General features: G+C 34.8%; 1 protein-coding gene across 2 annotated transcripts in view; it reads right to left on the bottom strand.

Moving 5' to 3' along the window:
• Window positions 1-21280, bottom strand: part of PRKG1 (protein kinase cGMP-dependent 1) — a 1291607-nt gene that overhangs the window by 807359 nt on the left and 462968 nt on the right. For both annotated transcript variants that reach the window (XM_004607509.2, XM_004607508.2), the window contains exon 3: window positions 1024-1137. In XM_004607509.2, the coding sequence (XP_004607566.1) occupies window positions 1024-1137 (114 nt within the window). The remainder of the gene's footprint in view (window positions 1-1023; window positions 1138-21280) is intronic.

The raw sequence follows: 21280 nt of genomic DNA, 5'->3' as shown, positions 1-21280 counted from the left end.
CAAGAATGTAGCTGGCCACGCATTACTGAATTTTTTACAATTATTTTCACATTGTCAGTCATAGGATATACTTCAAAATGAAAAATAATACATAAGTATCCAGTGAGACACAAATAAAATTAATGAACAAATTAATTACTGTTTTTTCAGTAGCAATTTTTAAAACATCACATCATCAGAGTAAATTACAATTGTCATCACCCACAGGAAAATGTGTCAAAAATACTTTATAAACATGAAATATATGTGTCTACTTGAGTGGACTTTCCACTGTTGGTTTTCACATTCAACACTGTTACATGTTCATCACATCCTGCATCAGAAAGGAATATTTGAAATTTAAAAAAAACAAACGTTTTTCCCCCTCACTAACTATTGCAGCTGCTTTTACTGAGTGAGTAAAGTTGCTAGAGAAATCACATATACACATACATGTAAAATTAGGAAAACAAGTTGCTTTATTGCCCCTATTTAAAAAAAGCTCAATCAGTAGAAAAGAAAAATGCTATAATATACAGCTTGATGAGCAGCTGAGGCTAAGAATATACTCAGTAGCAGTTTTAGAATTCAGTATACATCTTACTCAGGGATACATGAATGAGACAAAAAAATACCAACATTTCTCTTATTTTTTCAGAAGCAGTGAATGATCAAATGAATTTGTAAGGGGAATGCATGCAACACCAAGTAGTCAAATAAATGAACATTTCTTAAATATGATCCTCAGGCTTCAAAGGTCCTTTCCTTTAAACTTTCATTTTAATGAAAGAAAAAAATGATCTTTTTATAAATCTTTAAAAGAAATCTGATTTCAAAAGTACTTCTGAGAGATAAGCAATAAAATTTGAGTTACATATAACTTTTGAATAGCAATCAACCTTTTGTAGGAAAAGAAGCCTATCAACTAAATTTGAACACAAAGATAAAAATATAGATTCAATAAATTATAGATACTCTACCGAGAATCCTATTAATCAACTTATCAATGGGCTTGATGTATTTGAAAAATATTAAAAGTCTTACTCTTGACGGTCGCTGTCCGAGTACAGTTGTAAAGAATAGCCAACTCCCCAAACACTTTGCCCGGGCCCATAGTACACAGCTTCACACCTTCCTTTGTAACTTCAACCTTGCCATCTAAAAAGAAGGGAAAACATTAATTCCTGTACAATAAAATATATAAGAAATTCACATCCTTATTTAAATTAACACTTGACTTGAAGATTTGGTTTAAGCTGAGACGAAATGTACTGAAGACACAAAAGAAATCTATATTTTTTATGTAGCACTGTAGCACTGTCGTCCCATTATTCATTGATTCTGCTGGAGCAGGCACCAGTAACGTCTCCACTGTGAGACTTGTTGTCACTGTTTTTGGCATATCAAATACGCCACGGGGATTTTGCTAGGCTCTGTTGTGCAGGCGGTAGCTTGCTTGGTAGCTTGCTGGGCTCTCTGAGAGTGACAGAGGAACTGAACCCAGGTCGGCCGCATGCAAGGCAAACGCCCTACCTGATGTGCTATTGCTTCAGTCCATATTTTTTATGTAAACATGAAAATTATTCCAAATTCAATATTATAAATCTCCGGTAATTCAAATTTGAATGTCATTTTAATGTAAAAAATAAATAAGTTACATTTTCATGCAAACTTCAAAGCAGAGAATTTTTTCAGTCTGGCAGCTATTTTAAAATAAAAGAAGAGAAATTACTTTGACTTGGGGTATTATTTAATTGTAGCTCATGGGTATCTTTTGTCTCTAAGCATCTAATCTAACTTTGGCAAAACTATTCTATTTTTTTCTCAGCCCTACAACACTGACTGTAAGAAATAAAGAATTAATAGGGTTCAGGGAAAACTATACTAGGAGTCTTAAAAAAAGGGAAAAGCAAAGGAAATACCACATATTGTATGTAAATGATTATCTGCAAGAAAGTGTTATTTATAGGAGAAATGAAAAAATGTAAACAATAGTTCTGATCACTGAACATTCCATAATTATCACAATGTACAGGGGCAAGGAGAGGAGAAACAAATGACAACATAATGTATTCTAGACTATATCCTCACATTTTCGAATTCTTCCAAATTACTCGTCCACAATCTATAGAAGAAAAGCCTAATACTTGACATTAGCTTAACTAATGATTGGAAGAGACTAATGCTAAGGTGTTTCTTCTTTTTCTTTCTGGCTTTTTGGGTCATACCTAGCAATGCTCAGGGGTTACCCCTGGCTCTGCACTCAGGAATTATTTCTAGCAGTGCTCAAGGGATGATATGGGATGCTGGGAATCAAACCTGGGTTGGCTGCGTGCAAGAAAAATGCCCTAACCAATGCTAAGCTTTCAAACAAACATTCCTAACCTAATGCTAAGGTTTCTTACAAACTTTAGACATTTATTCACTGACATTATAATTTTTCTTTATCACTATTATTCTTCCTGAAATATTTAACTTTGGTAGAGTTCTTACTTCATAGGTAACTCTCTCCATCAAAAAAATCAACTTAGTTTATCTAAGAAATATTTATAAAATCAGAGGTTTAAAGTGCTAATTAATTTTTTCAACTACCTAAAAATAGACTCAAGTATCAAAAAACATTTTTTTATTTTATTCCAGGGACACACCTAGCTGTGCTCAGAGCTTGCTTCTGGTTTTGTGTTCAGGGATCATGCCTGGCAGGGATTGGGAACCACATGAGGTAATGGAGATCAAACCCACCTCAGCAGCAGGCTAGGTAAACCACTTTACCGCTGCACAATCTCTCCAGCCCCTTAATGTTGTTTTTCTTTTTATTGAATCACCATGTGGAAAGTTACAAAGTTCTCAGGCTTATGTCTCAGTTATACAATATTCAGACACCCCTCCCTTCACCAGTGCCCATATTCCACCACCAAAAACCCCAGTATACCTCCCGCCCCTGCCCCTCCACCCCCAACTGCATAACTGATGAATTTCACTTCACTTTCTCTTTACCTTGATTACATTCCATATTTCAACACAAAACTCACTATTGTTGTTGGCGTTTCCCCCCAAGAAAGACAGCCCTACTGCCAAGGAAGCATTTGATAATTCCTTTTCCATTGCTGAGAATGAAGAGATATGTCGCCCCACTGCTCCAAGTACATAACTCTTTTTTTTCCCTCATCCTCTTCCCTCATCTCATAGTATGGTGGACGCCATGCCGTGTTTCTCCCTGAAAATGGGAAACAACCGGGAAAGGAATATTTCCTCTTCTCGGCCGGTGTGGGTCTCCAGCCCCTTAAATTTCTTTTTAAAAAAATTTTGTTAGTGAATCACCATGAGGTACATACAGTTACAGACTTACAAATTATCGTTCCTGCGTTTCAGTCATACAATGATTGAGTACCCATCCCACTACCAGTGCCCATTCTCCACCACCAATGATTCCAGTATCCCTCCCACCACCCCCATCCCAGCCCCCCAACCCCACCCCACCTCTGTTGCAGGCCATTCCCTTTTACTCTCTTAGCTTTTGGGTATTATGGTTTGCAATAGAGGTATTGAGTGGCCATTGTGTTCAGGTCTATAGTCTACTTTCGGCACGAATCTCCTGTCTTAAGAGGGTCCTCCAAACATCCTTTACTCGGTGGGCTCTTCTCTATCTGAGCTGCCTTTTCCCCCAGCATGTGAGGCCAGCTTCCAAGCTGTAGAGCAAACATCCTGGTACTTATCTCTATGATTCTTGGGTGTTAGTTTCCCATTCTGTTACTTTATATTAAGACAAGTGCAATCTTTCTATGTCTGTCCCTCACTTTCTGACTCATTTCACTCAACATGATACTTTCCATGTTGATCCACTTATATGCAAATTTCATGACTTCAGCTTTTCTAAAAGCTTCATAGTATTCCATTGTATAGATATACCAAAGTTTCTTTAACCAGTCATCTGTTCTTGGGCACTCAGTTTTTTTCCAGATTTTAAGCCCCTTAATTTTTTTTAGAAAAATATTTAATCCAATTACAAGTGACATGAAATCTGCCCTTCCATGGAAAACTGTTTCATTTAAATTCCACTAATTAAGAATTCTGTAGTAATTAGGACAAGTTTCACACAAAATCTACATAACTATTTTTAATTAAAGTAAAATTGTCAAAGAACATTACTTCAATTTTGATGTGCACCATAATGTTCAAAAATTTTATGTGTTGAAAAGTAATTATGATAATGAATCTATTCAATGTATTTTTCTAAGAAACCCTTAAATTTATATAAAAAATCCTATCATTAATTATCAATCCTGTACTGCTGACTGCTCTTGAATTATTCTAGTGCACAGTGACTCTGTATAAGGAAGCTATTCAGGAATGAGCAAATTCAAGCAATTCAAGAGGTTTGCAAATATTTGCATATGACAGAATGACCACTTAAATTGTTCAGCTTTTTTGTGACATATTTATGTAGGAAACAAAATATCTCTTGATAGATATATCAAAACAAGACTAATAAATTCCTATCTTCATAAGCATCAAATGACCCACGTGTGACATTTCCTTTCTCATTTTCAATTGCAAGCTCATTGCCTTAGAAATTGCATGTACTACTCAAAAATGAGACAGAGGCTCAGGATATGACATAGTTAAAAAAATGAATACATTGTCACTGGATAGAGAAGATGTGGTATGCATGCACAATAAACTATTATTCAACTATTAAAAAAAAAGAAAAAGAAAGAAATCCTGCCATTTGCTCTGAGTGAATAGACCTGGAGGGCATTAAGCTTATTTTCAAAGATGAATGCAAATATCATATATAAATTTAATCGACATATTAACAATACTAGGGAATCAACCTATGTACAATATTCAAGGAAGCAATGAATTTGGCAATGTAACCAATAAAAATGATCCAACAATTTAAACTCTTTAGAAAAAAATAGCAAAGATTTAAATGAAAACAGAAATAAAATTTCTCAGTGTTACCACTGTTACATGATCACCATTTGATCATGTACCATTTACAAAACTTACTGTTGTGTAAGGAGGGAGTTACTCAGAGAATCAGAATTGAATAGGGACTGAAAAAGAAAGCTAGGTGACATGACATCAATGAAAGTTCTCTGAGAGGCTCTTTCATTTTCAAGAGTCCAGTTAAGTGGGTTATTTATGCAATAAGTAAATTTGGTTAAGCTCATTAACTACATCACATTCTTACCTTTAATCAAAATTAAAAGTGACTTAAAAAAATAATTTCCAAGCACAAGATTCACTAAAAGCTTACTGTATGCGGTGGCCCTACTCCCACCTAATTTGCTTCTTTAAAACAATTAGGAAGCCACTCCCTCAGTCTTTTTTTTTTTACTTTTTTAAATTGTTTTTTTTTTTATTAAATTTATTTATTTTTAATTAGAGAATCACCGTGAGGGTACAGTTACAGATTTATACACTTTTGTGCTTATACTTCCCTCATACAAAGTTTGGAACCCATCCCTTCATCAGTGCCCATTCTCCACCACCCGTAAACCCAGTGTCCCTCCCACCCTCCCCAATCCCATCTCCCCCCCACCCCACCCTGCCACTGTGGCAAGGCATTCCCTTCTGTTTTCTCTCTCTAATTAGCTGTTGTGGTTTGCAATAAAGGTGTTGAGTGGCCGCTGTGCTCAGTCTCTAGCCCTCATTCAGCCCGCAACTCCCTTCCCCCACATGGCCTTCCACTACAATGTAGTTGGTGATCGCTTCTCTGAGTTGACCTTTCCCCGGAACGTGAGGCCAGCCTCGAAGCCATGGAGTCAACCTCCTGGTACTTATTTCTACAGTTCTTGGGTGTTAGTCTCCCACTCTGTTATTCTATATACCATAGATGAGTGCAATCTTTCTATGTCTGTCTCTCTCTTTCTGACTCATTTCACTCAGCATGAAACTTTTTATGCCCATCCACTTGACTACAAAATTCTTGACCTCCTTTTTTCTAACAGCTGCATAGTATTCCATTGTATAGATGTACCAAAGTTTCCTCAACCAGTCATCCGTTCTGGGGCATTCGGGTTTTTTCCAGATTCTGGCTATTGTAAACAGTGCTGCGATGAACATACATGTGCAGATGTTGTTTCGATTGTACTTTTTTGCCTCTCTGACTCCCTCAGTCTTAACTCTTACTTTCACTCTGTGGATACCTCTAATCTTTTTCTTAAAAAACAAAACAAAACATACTTCACTTGCATAAAAAATAAGTGTACATTTGGACAGTGACGGAAAGTATGCAGAACAAAAAGGAAAAAGCCAAATAGCATGCTTTTATCAGAGGCTTATTACAATATTGAAACCGAATAGTTTATAGGGTTTTACATTTTTATAATAAAAATTTGTGATTAACCTTCACTGTATCACTGTCATCCCATTGTTCATCGATTTATTTAAGCGAACACCAGTAACGTAATGTCTCTATTAGTTCCAGCCCTGAGTTACTCCTTACTCATTTTTTCCCCAACAATTGGAGGCTCTTTTGAGGGTCAGAGGAATGAGACTGATTAACTTATGAGTACATTTTGATGAATTTATCTTAGGTCAGCATTAATAAAGATAATTTTTATTTCTTGGAATAGGAGAGATTTGTTAGCAACTATTCATTAATGCTTTAAAGCTTTATCTTAATTTTTAAATTTCAATGAAAAGACCACTTTTTTTTTTCTTTTTGGGTCACACCCAGCGATGCTCAGGGGTTACTCCTGGCTTTGCACTCAGGAATTACTCCTGGCGGTGCTTGGGGGACCATATGGGATGCCGGGGATCGAACCCGGGTCAGCCGCGTGCAAGGCAAACGCCCTCCCCGCTGTGCTATTGCTCCGGCCCCGAAAAGACCACTTTTAAAGAGTAGCAGAAAGATACTGTCAGAAGATCAAAGTAAGTTCTAGATGCTTTCTATTGTTGACTAAGCCTAACAATGATTGGAGATCATTACAACATATTTTGGGAAAAAATGATAACCCAAAATATGTTTCTGTGATTATTTTTATTAATATTTACTTTTTACATGTGGTATTGTTAACAATATTATTTTTACTATTTCATTACCTCCAGCAGAGAATTAAAAAATTCTAATAATTTTAATTTGAGAATTGCTAACTTGTTTTAGTTGCTTATATGAAACATTGAAACAGTTGGAAATTGCAAGATTTAAGGGTTATTTATAGTTTTCTCTAGCTCTTTTATCATTCCTGCTATTGGCCTGAATAATTGAAAGCTGTATCACAGAAACTTGAATGGATTTTTAAAAAATTTTACTTCAGGTATCATATGTCCATTTTGATCTGAACAGGGCTGATTTATAAGTTCTAAATCTTGCCACACTGAGCAACAATCAATCTATCCACTGCTTCTTGGCACCACAATTTTTTTTTTACGAACTTTGGGAAATGTAAGTACTAAGAGATCCATTATAAAGCATCCGTTCTTCTTATCTATCTTTAATAAGAATCAGCAGGCCCTAAAAATAAGGAAGAAATTGAGTTTACAAGGAAATACAGAATCTTCTGTCTTTGTTTATCTTTATGAGTTTTTCACTAAACTCTGGGTTTGTGCCATAAGGACTTTCATGATAAGACAAATCAGCTTAGAGATTTATTACTGGCTGAAATAGAATGGCTGAAATAAGGATGCCTGAAATAACCTAATTATGAACACTCTGTGCTTAGTCCCAATAATCCTGGTTGAAACATTCAGGACAACTCGATTGGCCATTAAAAGAAGAAAGGTGCTGTATCAAAGGTCCAACTCAAATAAATCTTTGCATTCCTCCTTTAATATTCTTGACTATACTTTCATGATCACGTAGCTTTAATATCATTGTTCCTTACATTATGTATTTTGTCAGAATGGTTTCTATAGTTGCGAGATTCCGCATGAACATTCAGCTTTCTGGTGGCTGAGCTAAGCTGTCACCAATATGAATACATTTCCTAGACAAGGTTCACACATGGGTCTGCTTTTTGTTTCTTCTTTCTGTTTCATTAAGATATAATTGACAAGGGGCTGGAGCGATAGCACAGCAGGGAGGGCATTTGCCTTGCATGCGGCCGACCCATGTTTGATTCCCAGCATCCCATATGGCCCCCTGTACACCACCAGGGGGATCATATGGGATGGTCCTATAATTCCTGAGTGCATGAGTCAGGAGTAACCCCTGTGCAAAGCCAAGTGTGACCCAAAAAAGTGAAAAGAAAAAAAAAAGATATAATTTAATTGGCCAATAGCCCTGTGCGTGTTTAGGGCTTATAAAATAAAGAACAACTGTACCTACTGCTAAAATACTACCATAATAAATTTACCATTATCATTTTATATGGTCACAAAGAGTATTTTTTCCTAGGCAATATTGTCCTTTAATTAAAGAATGGCAATGTGTCAACAATGGCAGTGGTTCACTCTGGACAGTTTTCTATTTGCATGCCTCCGGATCGATATGCTTACGGTTTTGCTGCATCTAAACTCTTTAGGTGACTTACAAACCCTTCGTAGCATTGACCTTAATGAAGAAAAATTTTTATCATTAAATAAAATTCTATAAAAATTGTGTTGTGTTAATATTATGCAATCCTCTCAAGATTTGCAACAAAGCATGAATGAGTCCAAACTATGAGCCACACTGACACTAAATTTGTCATTAGGCATCTATATCCAGTGAGTTTATTTTCTTAAAATGAGTTTGGTTCTTATAATTCCTTAATTAGGATCACATTCTCCATTAAAAGAAATAAGTCTACCACAGGGAGATAGCTCAAATGGTTAGTTATATGCCAGGTCTTCGCATTTCTGAGACCTGGGTTTGATTCTCATCACCACATGGTCTTCTGAGCACTGTCAGAAGTAAACCTCTGATCTATACTGTGTATGACACCCTGACCCGAAATACACAAAAATAAACCAAAAAATAAAAGTAAGATTTCTTGAAATCATGACAGCAACATTTCTTACTGGAAGCATAAAAACATGAATAATTAAAAAAACAAATGGTGGGGCTGGAGTGATAGCACAGTATGCAGGGCCTTGCTTGAGGTCGACCAGATTCTATTCCCAGTATCCCATATGGCCCCTTGAGCATGGCCAGGAATAATTCCTGAGTGCATGAGCCAGGAGTAATCCCTGTGCATTGCCAGGTGTGACTCAAAACAAACAAACAAACAAACAAACAAACAAACAGACAAAATTAAATGGAATCGCAGATATAAGAAGCTAATTAAGATCAAAGTTACCTTTGTTTCTTCCACTTCTAAGAGGTTAATCAGATTCCCATTTTGATGACGTTTGCTATAAATGCACTTGATGCAAATTTTTACTACAGCAAATTACAACAGATTACAATATATACTGAATAAAAATATAATTTTTAGAGGTATCTTTGGCAATGAAAGAATCAAGAGCATAAATAAAATATCCCAAATCTTATATATAGAGAAAGATGGAAGGAAGAGAATAGAGGAAAGAAGGAAAATCAAGGAAAAAGAGTATGGTGAATCAGTGGGAAGAACATATTGGGAAAAAAAGAGGCCAGGAGAGGTAAAATGTGGCTAATGTGCACACCAAAATATAACTTGACTTTTATTTAATTCCTAATTTTTAAGTTAATAAACATGTATAAGTATATGCCCATGGAGGAAATCTACATGAGATAGTAAACAAAAATGTAAGCAATGTGGATATAGAGAACATCTTACTAATCAAAATATTCTTAAATAAACAACTTACATTGTTTATTTCTTTCTTTCTGTCCTTTGAGATATTTGGGGGAAAAAAGAACATACTGAAACTATTGTAGATGGATCAACACTTATCTGAGTCAAACAGAATTTGGAAAGGATTTCACAGACCTTATGATTCAGTAATCTTTCCACACATTATATTCTGAAATCCTAACACTTCTAAAGCATATTAAAAGCACTAGATAAAATGTGTATTTGAATGGATTCAATTTCTTGTACTGTGGAAAGCTAAAGACAGTCAGATACGCATAGATATGTGCATACACAAAAGAGGGCAGGGAATAGACTAATCATTCACACCACGAACCCCTACAATCAGCCTAAATAATCAATCTCTATTTCAGTAGTTCCTTACAGCCAGGAAAAATGGCAAAAATACCATTTTCACTGTCAGACTTGTAGGTATTCAGCATATAATTTCTTTGTTCTTCTTGTATTTCAATATTAAGCTTATAAGAGTTTAAGATGTATTAAACAATTCTCAACTACAGAGATTTTTGCACCAGAGCATATTTGGCAATGTCTGCAGACATTTTTGGTTGTCACCACTTGTATGGGGGTGTTCTACTAGCATACAACTAGAAGGGAGAGGAACAGAATGCTGCTAAACATTTTACAGGATACAGGGCTGCCCCCACAACAAAGCTTTAATCAGACCAAACTGTGAGCAGCACTGACTTTGAGAAACACAGATGTAAAATAACCCATGTGTGTACAGCACACTCGCAACTTAAATGGAAAATTTGATGTCTCTTGTTTGTTATTTTAACTTAAAACAGTTGTAATTTCCAAGCCAAGTAAAGGGTTAGTACTGGGCTACAATACTTAAGTAAACTGTATTGCCCCAAAATTTCTTATCTGAACAAACTCCCCAGCAGATGTCACCTGAAGTAGAAGCAACTAAAGAAAAAATCTGAAGACATAAAAATGTTTTAAAGATGATATAAAATATCTTTTATCTAGAGATAGTTAAGATGATCAGATACTTATTTTTCTATTGACATCTTGGATAAATTATCTTTGCCTCAATTATCTTACTGACATTTTAGAAAATAATACCTTGTTTCACAGGGTCATGATAACTTAATCAGGTAATACACATGGAAAGACAAATTATAGTTGTGTTTAGTACAGTCATTAGGAGAAAATTTTCTTTTAAAACTCTATGTTGGAGAGAGTATTAATGAGACAGTTGCAGATCCAAAGGTTTTGGTTGATAAACTTCAAGAGGTCGGAAATACAGTGATAAGTGATCAAGAGAGTGAAGGAAGGTAGGAGGTGGGCAAGAAATTAGGAAGTATAGAAAAGAGTAGGAAAAAAAGACTCATGTTTAAGATGATTCCTTTTAGTAAAAGGAATGTCTCATATATAATATTCAGTTATTGCTGCCAGACTTTAACTTCTATCTCTCTACAAATTTTGAACAGTTAAGGAAAATGCCATTGTGGGGCTGGAGCAATAGCACAGTGGGTAGGGCATTTGCCTTGCATGTGGTCGACCAGGGTTTGACACTTAGCATCACATATGGTTCCCTGAGCACCACTAGGAGTAATCTCTAAGTGCAGTGCCAGGAGTAACCCCTGTACATCACCAGGTGTGACCCAAAAAGAAAAAAAAAAGAAAAGAAAACTGCTATTGTTTGGATAAGTCAAAAAACAGAAAAACAATGATCAAAGACAGAAGGTAGTTTAAGAGAAAAGAATCCAGGAAATAGAGTATTTGAAAACATCCATAAATCTGTCTATCTATCAATAGTCTATATATCTGTCAAACATATACCTAATTTAGCTTAACCAAAGGCTTAAATGTTTAGGATGATGCTTCCTAAGAGCTCCTAGGAGGCAGAAATGGGAAAGGTTTTGCAATTAGTTGTAAGTTGTTTCTCTGGTTCTCACTACACTTTACATATGAGCTCTTTTAGCATCATTTCTACTCCAGTGTAATAGCAGTAAGAATTGCCTGTTTCTCAGTATTCTTATATGCAATTTATGTGGAAATGCTAAACATTCAATGAAGCTTTCCACAAGCATCAGTGTTCACTAATTAAAATAAAATAATTTAATTTCTGTAGTGTCTGGTTGTAAATCATAGGGAGTAGTAACGATTCATTGTTTAATAAATTGGAATGCTAGTGAATGTGATCATGCTTATGAGGAATGTTTAGGATTTAATTTTAATTACACTGTCTATACAGTCCAGAATAGAAACCACAAATAAATGCACATGTGTTCCACTCTACTTATTAAAGATATTTCTGTACCATTACATTTCACCAAGTTGTGCATTCCTCAACAAAGGGAATTTTTTATTTGACAGTTTAGATGTCTAAATTCCATGTGATGTATAAATGTATATATTTTCTCCTTTACAAGAGGTTAGAATCCCTCAGAGTATACAGCATGCATTTCACTTAAAAAAAAAGCAGAGAATAAGAACAAAAAGAATCACTTTCTCTGCAATATACACTGAACATCTACAGAGAGATTTTAAAAAAATGGATACCTTAGAACTCACTGACTTATTTTCTTAAAAATTTATACAAATGGGCTGGGCACAAAGTAAGAAAATTTGGCTTGAAGGGCACTACCCATACAGACATGACATGTGTCCTAAAAACTGAAAAAAAATTATATTATCCTGGCAGAAAAATAGAAACTTACAATGGGAGAAAACTGCCAAATACTTTTTAATCTGGCAATTATGGGAAATGTCAGAATGAAGTAATACATAGAAGGGTTTGGTTAATAAATGGATAAACAAACATGAAAGAGTGTTAAGCCATGATAAGGAATTCAATCTGGTACAAAAAAACCAAAATTCATACTAACTGAAAGCAAATACTTACAGAGTCATATGATTTCATTTATATGTAATTCCTAGAATGGGCCAGCTTATAAAAATAGAAATCAGGCTTGTCATTGCTTTGGATTTGGATGAATAGATGGATTGGAATATTTTATACTTAAGGTTGCAAGTAACTTTGGAAGTAATAAATGTGTTCTACATATGACTGTGTTGAGAGTAACACAGTTTTGTGAATATAGCAAAATCTATTTAACATATAAATATTTAGTTACATGTATGTCAATTAAATTTCAATAAAGCTATAAATATATAAAATGAGGACCTACATAGGCACAAAGTAATTGCTCAAGTATAAAATTAGCTAATAATGCCATCCACCAAGTTACATTTTATATAAAATGCTTTTTAAGAATCTGTTGCTCAGAATTCTCTCCCTCAATTTCCCTTTTTCCTACTTCTTTCACTCACTTCAATAGTTGTCACAGATGCATTTGTTTTCTTCCCCTAATTATCATCCATCACTTCCAAACTCCACCATATGATGCCAAACATCTTTGTGTCATTCAGTAATGTAATAATTATTATAAATTCTTACTGTCAGTATCTTCCCTCTCCTCCCCTGGCAGTGCTCATGAAGTCCTTTCTACTCTTACTATGGGAGTTTCTACCCAAAGTGCTTAGGGAGACCATTAAGTCCCGGGGATAAAACATGGACCTCCTGCATTTAAAGCATTTGCTCATTTCATTGCACTCTCTCTGCCATATATTTACATCTTAAATAAGACTCTAACTTAAGCCCCGATCACAACTGACACAGTCTTTTTCCTGATCACTCTGCCACCAAACGGTAAACAAAGGAAACACTGAATATTATTCCAATAAATGCTCCCTTATGAAATTTACAATAGTTGTTCTGGAGTTAAAATCAAATTCCTAGCATTGCATCCAATCGTCCTGCACACTGGGATCTTCCCTTAATTAACTTGAGTCTGATTCTTCGTCTCTGACAATCTCTTATTCGAATTCATGATCTAACTTAAAGGTTCTTACCTACAGAATTCAGGGGTTTGCAAACTTGAATATTGTGTGTGTGTTGTGTGTGTATGTATTTGTCTATGTGTAACATTCTACTATATACATATATAAACAGAGCATTTCCATGGTAACAAATTATGCTGGCATATATGACATTGTCACCAGTAGAAATTAGATTTTTCTTGCAATGGATGTTGATGTGTTTGCTAAATATTATTTAAAACTTTGACTCATAGTGGTTATATGATATAATATTAGTCTCTATTTACGTTTGTATGTATATAACAACACAGTAGTATAATGTATTAGCTGATAATACATTTTAATTACTAATTTTATATAATAGGCTTACTTTTAAAGTTGAAGTAGTCAATTTTATAAATTTGAAGAATAGTTTTAGGAAATTAGTTTCTAATGCATCAAGTTTTCATAGTACCCTCTGGTAAAAACATATTATATACAATATATTTTATATTTACATTGAAAATATACAAGAATAGTACATATTTTTAATACTATGGCACTGTAGCACTGTTGTCCCATTGTTCATCGATTTGCTTGAGTGAGCATCAGTAACATCTCCATTGTGAGACTTGTTACTGTTTTTGGTATATTGAATATACCACGGGTAGATTGCCAGGCAGGATACTCTTCGTAACCTGCCAGGCTCTCCAAGAGGGACGAAGGAATTGAACCCGGTCGGCCACATGCAAGGAACCCTACCCACTGTGCAATTGTACATACACAGATAATTTTCTTCATTGTTCAATTTCCCTTTTTCTTAGACTTTTATGTATTTACCACAATAAGAAATGATTGTCTATTTTGTTTGGTTTTGTTGGTGGGATACACCTTGTCTGTGTTCAGTGTTTACTCCTGGCTCTTTACTAAAGGATCACTCCTGGCAGGCTCAAGGAACCATATGGGTTGCCAGGGATCAAACCTGATTTGTTCATGTGCAAGATAAGTGCCTTACCTGCTGTACTATCTCTTTAGCCCCCAAGTGATTTTTTAAAAAATAGCCCCCAATTTATAGCTAAGTGGTTCCTTCTTTTCTAAAGTTCAAAGCTAAACTAAGCTTCAGATATCTGTTGGTTTTCTACTTACTAACTCCAATATAATTTCACAAAAGCATCCATATGCCTGTCAAGAAATCTCATTCCTTTTAACATTTTTTTTTTTTTGGTTTTTAGGTCACACCCGGCTATGCATAGGGGTTACTCCTGGCTCTTCACTCAGGAATTACACCTGGCGGTGCTCAGGGGACCATATGGGATACTGGGATTAGAACCCGGGTCGGCCGCGTACAAGGCAAACGCCCTACCCACTGTGCTATCGCTCCAGCCCCCTCCTTTTAACATTTTGATAAAATTCTGACTACTACACCTTTAGAGATTTTTATTACTATAACTGTTTTTATCAGCTTATGTTGTCTTCAAATTTTCGTATAATCTCATTTGTCTTTGTTCTTTCTGACCTTTATTTAGACTAGAACTTTGTATGTTTCTTCCTTATAGACTCATACCGCAGTATTAGTAACTATCATAAAAAAAAGACTATAATTAGATAAATAGAACAAAAATAGATTAAAGGGACTTCAAACTTTAAAAATGTACTCTAGCTCATTGGAGTTCTTATTAGAAGTTGCACATCACAGATTCCATCTCACTGTCTGCCAACTAATGTCAACTGGCTTGCAGGTCATCTGGTCCGTGACTCACCTTTGAGAGTTATTTTATTAATATATCTTTGGCTATAAGGGGGCAGAGGAAGTGTTAGCTCCACCAGTACAAATTCAATTGTATCAGAAAAGGAAAGTATAAACTATACCTGCTTAAGTAGAGCTATGAAGAAAAAAAAGCTTTAATACTTAATAAAACCACTTTGTCTCAAACTTTTGGTATGAATGATCCTTCTAACTCTATTAGTGAGGAACTTTTTATAAAGAAACCCAATAGCTTTAAAATATTTAAAAGGATATGAAATCCTCCCTAGTCTTCAGAAGCAGTACATTTAAGAAACTAATTCCGATTGAAAATTATTTTTAATGACTTAGCCCTATCCATGAATAATGTGTCCCTATATAAATGTCCTAAATTATTTATGTTTTGAATTCAAGTACCTCTAAATTATATTAAGATCACCATTATTTTTCAATTTCCTAGATATTAGTTCATCTACTGCTTTACATTAAAGACAAAGAATTTTCAGTTGAGCAACTTGTTTTCCTTTTAGAAACCCTCTTCTATTACAGCACATCCAGAGAATAAAGGACTGTTCACTTTAGCTCTAGATAGTATAATGATTACTAACAGATCTGAAATAAAAATCTCTGTATGTCAAAGTTGCAATAATATTAAAATAGTTGTTAAATTACCACTGCTGATGACACTTTTACATAAAAATTTGAAATGTCTTAAATATTATTATATGAAAACTCTGGCATCTAAACTATAGGATTCAACATGCAGGTATAATATAGAAGAAAGTTAGTACAATGCAGTTTTAAATTATGTTTCAACACTTAAGAAAAATACACCTTGCATATCACTGGAACTTCACAGGGAAAATAATGTTAAAGTTCACTAGCCCTAGGCTTTTATTTTTAATGTTTTTCTAACAGACTTTGAAGTATTTGGTCTCTATTGGGAAACTATAAAGTCATGAAAGATGGCATGGGTCCAGCTGACATCTTCAGGATTATAAAGTAAGAATAAAATTAAAGCTCTTCAGTGAGACCAAGACAAAAGAGCTTACATAAGTCTTACGCATTTCCCACATATTTTATTCATTACAAAGCACAGCAAAATCAGATTTTTCTTGTACTAGCACCAACATGTAGAAAAGAGAAAACCACCAGGAGCATAGACCATTTTACTACAATTTAGACAGCATGTAAGCTGGACAACCACTAAAATCTAAACAGAGTCCCTTTTATGAAAAGCTTAAACACATCCTTAGAATTACTGTCCAAAGTAAATTAAGATGTACCCAGATATTTATTTGTATCTACTATACTAAGCAAGAATGTACAGTTTTTTAAAAAACATCATTCATATATATCAACTAAAGACACATGCTTTCAGTATAATGAGAAGACAATGGCCCAGAAAAAAAATCTAGGCTGTTTTGATATTATTTGCTGTGAAAAAATATGACAAGGCATATATATATACATATATATACAACTAAATTTATTTGATCAATAAGGTTTAACATTTATAAACCATAGATTGAAAATGCGGGCACAGGGGCGATTTTCAGGGAATGAGATGCCTTTAAAACCACAAAAGATTGAATAACCAAAGAACATGGTAGGGATTAGAGTTCCTGCCTTTCTATTCCAAGTCACAATAGGGCACTTGATGAAACTTGTCCATCTGGGCACAGCGATTCAATGTTACAGCTCAAAGACGGATTGCTGTCCAGGCTCTGCAGTGCTGGGAACCCTATGGATACTCTGACAATACTTGGGGGGCACCAGAGCTATATCTAGTAGTGTGAGAAGGGGAGTTGCAGAACTCAGGTTTAAACATGGGCCTCAGAGTATGCAAAGTATAAGCCTCTGACTGCTAGTACCCAGGACCCATTCTTCTTTACAAGTTAATAAAGTTCCTTCATACAATTTACTTACAAGAATTGTTGGAATTTTAGAAACTTCTCTAGAACCTAAAGAATTTTAGAAATTGGGCAAGAAATAATAGGAATTTATTGAAATAAAAGGATGGTATATATTATAATAAAAGCCCACATACAGCGATCACCAAAAAAGTAAAGAGGAGGAAGAAGAAATACAGTTCTTAGTTGAGGAAAACCAGGTTAATGAAAAATACATTTAATGCCAAGATCCTAGAAACTAAGGGAATCAGGATAATAAGGTAATTCACTCCTATTTTGTGTTTATTAGAATAGGAAGAATTTTTCTGAAGAAAAAGAGAATTTTTTTTTCTATTTGGGCCACACCCGTCAATGCACAGAGGTCACTCCTGGCTCTGTACTCAGGAATTACCCCTGGCAGTGCTCAGGGAACCATATAGGATGCTGGAAATTGAATCCCGGGTATGCCGCGTGCAAGGCAAATGCCCTACGTGCTGTGCTATCGCTCCAGCCCCTGCAGAGAAAACATTTTTAAGAAGGAAGAAAAATTAGCTTGAACATCATTGTACAAATATTTGGTACATTCTATAGCAGATTTTTTTTTCATTGAGAATTACTGACAAATTTTCAGTTATGAAATACTAGATACCCACATTTATTAAACTCTTTAAATCAGAAAGAAGGGGAAAAAATGAAAGCCAATTTCATTCAGTAAAGAACACCATTATATTACATTTCTTATGAGAAATGACACTAATTTAAAATATATATCAAAGTTTCACAAGATAATTTGATATTTTCTGATTTTATTTTCAAGTAGGGTTTAGATGTCTATGTAAATCCTGTTTGTCCACAGAGGTAAATAGATTCTTATTCAACTATTTTAGTGTTGAAAACCCGCAAGGTTATTTTAAATGGACTTATTAGTTAGTGCAGGAGATAGCTGTAGATGACAGAAAATTACATATTCAACCATATAAGACATTTTAAGACCTATGAGTCTTTCCCAAACATAATGTTATAAAATGTCCTTTTGCTAAAAATACTGGAATAAAGTAATTACCTACTTTTGAATTTTAATTAATAGGCCATCTGTTTATTCAAACTGGAAAAAATGAAAATTTTCTACAAATTAGCTACTTAATGATACTCCTTTGTGACTAAATGTGCTTTACGTTTTCTGGTAATAATTACACTACAGGTGACAACAACCATATTGTATAAAGTTCTGTAAACTAGAATATGGACAAATGTTTTCCCTGATTATGTGATAATGAAAGTATCTGTTTCTTCTACTAATTATATTTCTAATCATAAACATTGCATCCCATAATTACTATATTCTATCAAAAATGAATTGCTAGGAAGAAAATCATGTTCCTTTTCACCTTCCCTTTTCATTACAAAGCTTTAAGTTCTAAAATCTTTGTTTCGTGAATTATTGCCCAAATGAGGAAAAATTGTTTTTAATATCTTTATTATGCTTCCCCAAAATACTGTATTCTTTGTATTATGTTCTTCAACACGGCACTATTTGTCACATGAGGTTATTTAAGATTCCTATCTTTGGCTTCACTAGCCAGATATAAATGCTACATGTAGGGACAAATCTGGTGGTACTCAGAGGTGATTCCTGCCTTGAAACTTGGGGTGGGGGGAGGGAGGGCTGTCACACCTGGTGGTGCTCAGTAGATCATGTGGTACTAACTTTTGATCTTCCTCCTGCCTACAAGAAGTGTGCTCCAGCCTGCTGAACTTTCTCTTATACAGATTCATTTTACATACATAAAAACCTAAGATTCTCTCCGCAGCTTAGCTCTTTAAAGTACCATACTTTTCTACAATTGATTTAATATCTCTTAGTTTATCTTTAGAGGGAAAACACATTTTGTGGTATTATTTCATGAAACAAAACCAAAATTGGTAGCACTTTATAAATAATGCATAATTGCAGCATGATCTTGGCAGAAAATATACTTCATTCAATACAACAGTGAAGCTTTCAGTCTAATTAAAAATGAAAATATTATTACAATCTGAAATTATATCTAGGTTATCAAATTAGTATGCCTGGTATTACAGTTACAGAAAGGATTCAGGATGCTGCCTTTTAGAAATGAGCTTGCTTTGTCTTGTCTTATTATGCACAGATAAAGTCAGAGTCTCCACATACTGTGATTAAATTAAACTAGGACTGAACCATCTCATTTGAACTTATTAAGTCACAACTTTAAAATATGCATACCCCTGCCATGTGAGGGCTTGCCTCTGAGGATGGAACTAGTCAGGGAGACATCACAAAATTCAATCCTTTTTCTCCAACTGTAACTCTGTCTCGGTCAGCGATTCCCATTCACTCATACCCTATAGCAATCCACTAGGCAAGAGAAGAAGGTTTGATTTTTTTTTTTTTGGTTTTCTTTTCCAGAGTTTTCCATGCTAAGATCCTCAGAATTCCATAAATTGCACCCATTTCAAGGTGTTTCTTCCTAGTATTTCTAGTAACAATATGTAATGGTATAAAAATATTCACAATATGTAACTCGTTTAATAATAATTCCTCCCCATTTCCTCCTCTGTTCATTGTTCTTTATATAAAAAAAATATTCACTTCTCACAGGCACTTTATAGTCTTTTTTTTTAGCAGTTAATGAGTGCACAGATTCTATTTTCAGATCAAATTTGAATCACTTCTTTGCAAGATGTGACTATACTTTATTAATTTACAGAAGATGGCTTGCTTTATTGTTGACTTAACAAAATTTGGAAATGTCTACTAGGTTACTAAGAAATGTTCTTCTCTAGGTACATTCCACTTTTGTAACTATGGATATGCATGCTCTGGCCACATCAAGTAACCCAGGATCTATAGTGCATTGGGTGCTAACTTCTACAGTCCTTATACTTGCTGTTTTTTTTTTTTCTCATTTGCAGACAGGCATGGACTTTAGAACACTAAATATGCTAAAGCAAAGAAAGTATCCCCACAAACAAAATAAAACAAGTTCACATTCTGGGAGAGAAGGGCAGGGATGGGGGGAGGGGCGGGGGAGGGGAGATGGAAGGGAAGGCATCCATTTGGATGAGAAAACCAAGTTAAAGTTTGTGAGAACTATCAGTATCAGAGGACCATGGCAGCCATGGAGCTATTAGATTTGATCAGTTCTGCTGAAAAGTAACAGAAAGACTTATGGTTAAATACAATAAGAATTGAAATTCATGTAATTGTTAACAAATGTCTTCAGAGAAATAAAGTTCTTTTTAAAAAATAATAAATAATAAATAAAGACATTAAGGCAAGGGTTGGAATTCTTTTTCTGAAAAGAACCATAGCATAAATATGTTAGACTTTGCAGGCCATATGGTCTCGGTTGCAGCTACTCAGCTTACTGCAGTGGTGTGAAGCAGTCATAGACAACATGTAAATGTATGAATTGCTGAACATGGCTGTATTCTAGTAAAACTTCGCTTACAGAAACAGCCACAGAGATGGATCTGGCTTTCTTTGCCAACCGCAGCATTAAAGGGATACATTAGCACATTTTATTTTAAACTATGAGGATATGTATTATTTTCCAAGTTCCCATAAGAATATCAGTCATCATATTGTACAGAACCTTCTGACCCTTCCCCCATAGAGGTGGTTTCTTTTTCTAACTTCCACATGCGTGATCAGTTCCTATACAAGTTTATCCTATAGACTAGAGTAGAAACAAAGCTACATAGAAGCTTCTGCTTCTTGACTCTTGGAATGATCCCCTCTGGAACCCAGTAGCCAGTCAGCCTTATAGATGCTGAATCTACATCGAAAGAAAATGTTTAATTGTCCCAATTAAGCTCCTACCCAAAGCCAACTGTCAGTTATATAAGTAATCCTGAATATAGTGTCAGCTAAAGTTTCTCCATTTACCATCTGACTAAAACTACACATGAAATTCCACACAAAAGAAACACCAGCTAAAATTAGAAAACCAGAGTCATGATATAGTAAATCGTTTTAATCCACTAAGTGGCTTAGTATATTATAGGAAGGATAGCATGTTTTTGGTTAAAGATGCCACTAGTTCTCCTAATGCACTTAGTTATACCAAATAGTATTTATGGGAAAAAGGAAACATATGTTTCAT

Source organism: Sorex araneus, chromosome 11, assembly GCF_027595985.1.
Source record: "Sorex araneus isolate mSorAra2 chromosome 11, mSorAra2.pri, whole genome shotgun sequence".
Lineage (NCBI taxonomy): Eukaryota > Metazoa > Chordata > Mammalia > Eulipotyphla > Soricidae > Sorex > Sorex araneus.
Note: the sequence above shows the minus strand (reverse complement) of the source record. Positions and strands in the feature narration are given on the sequence as shown.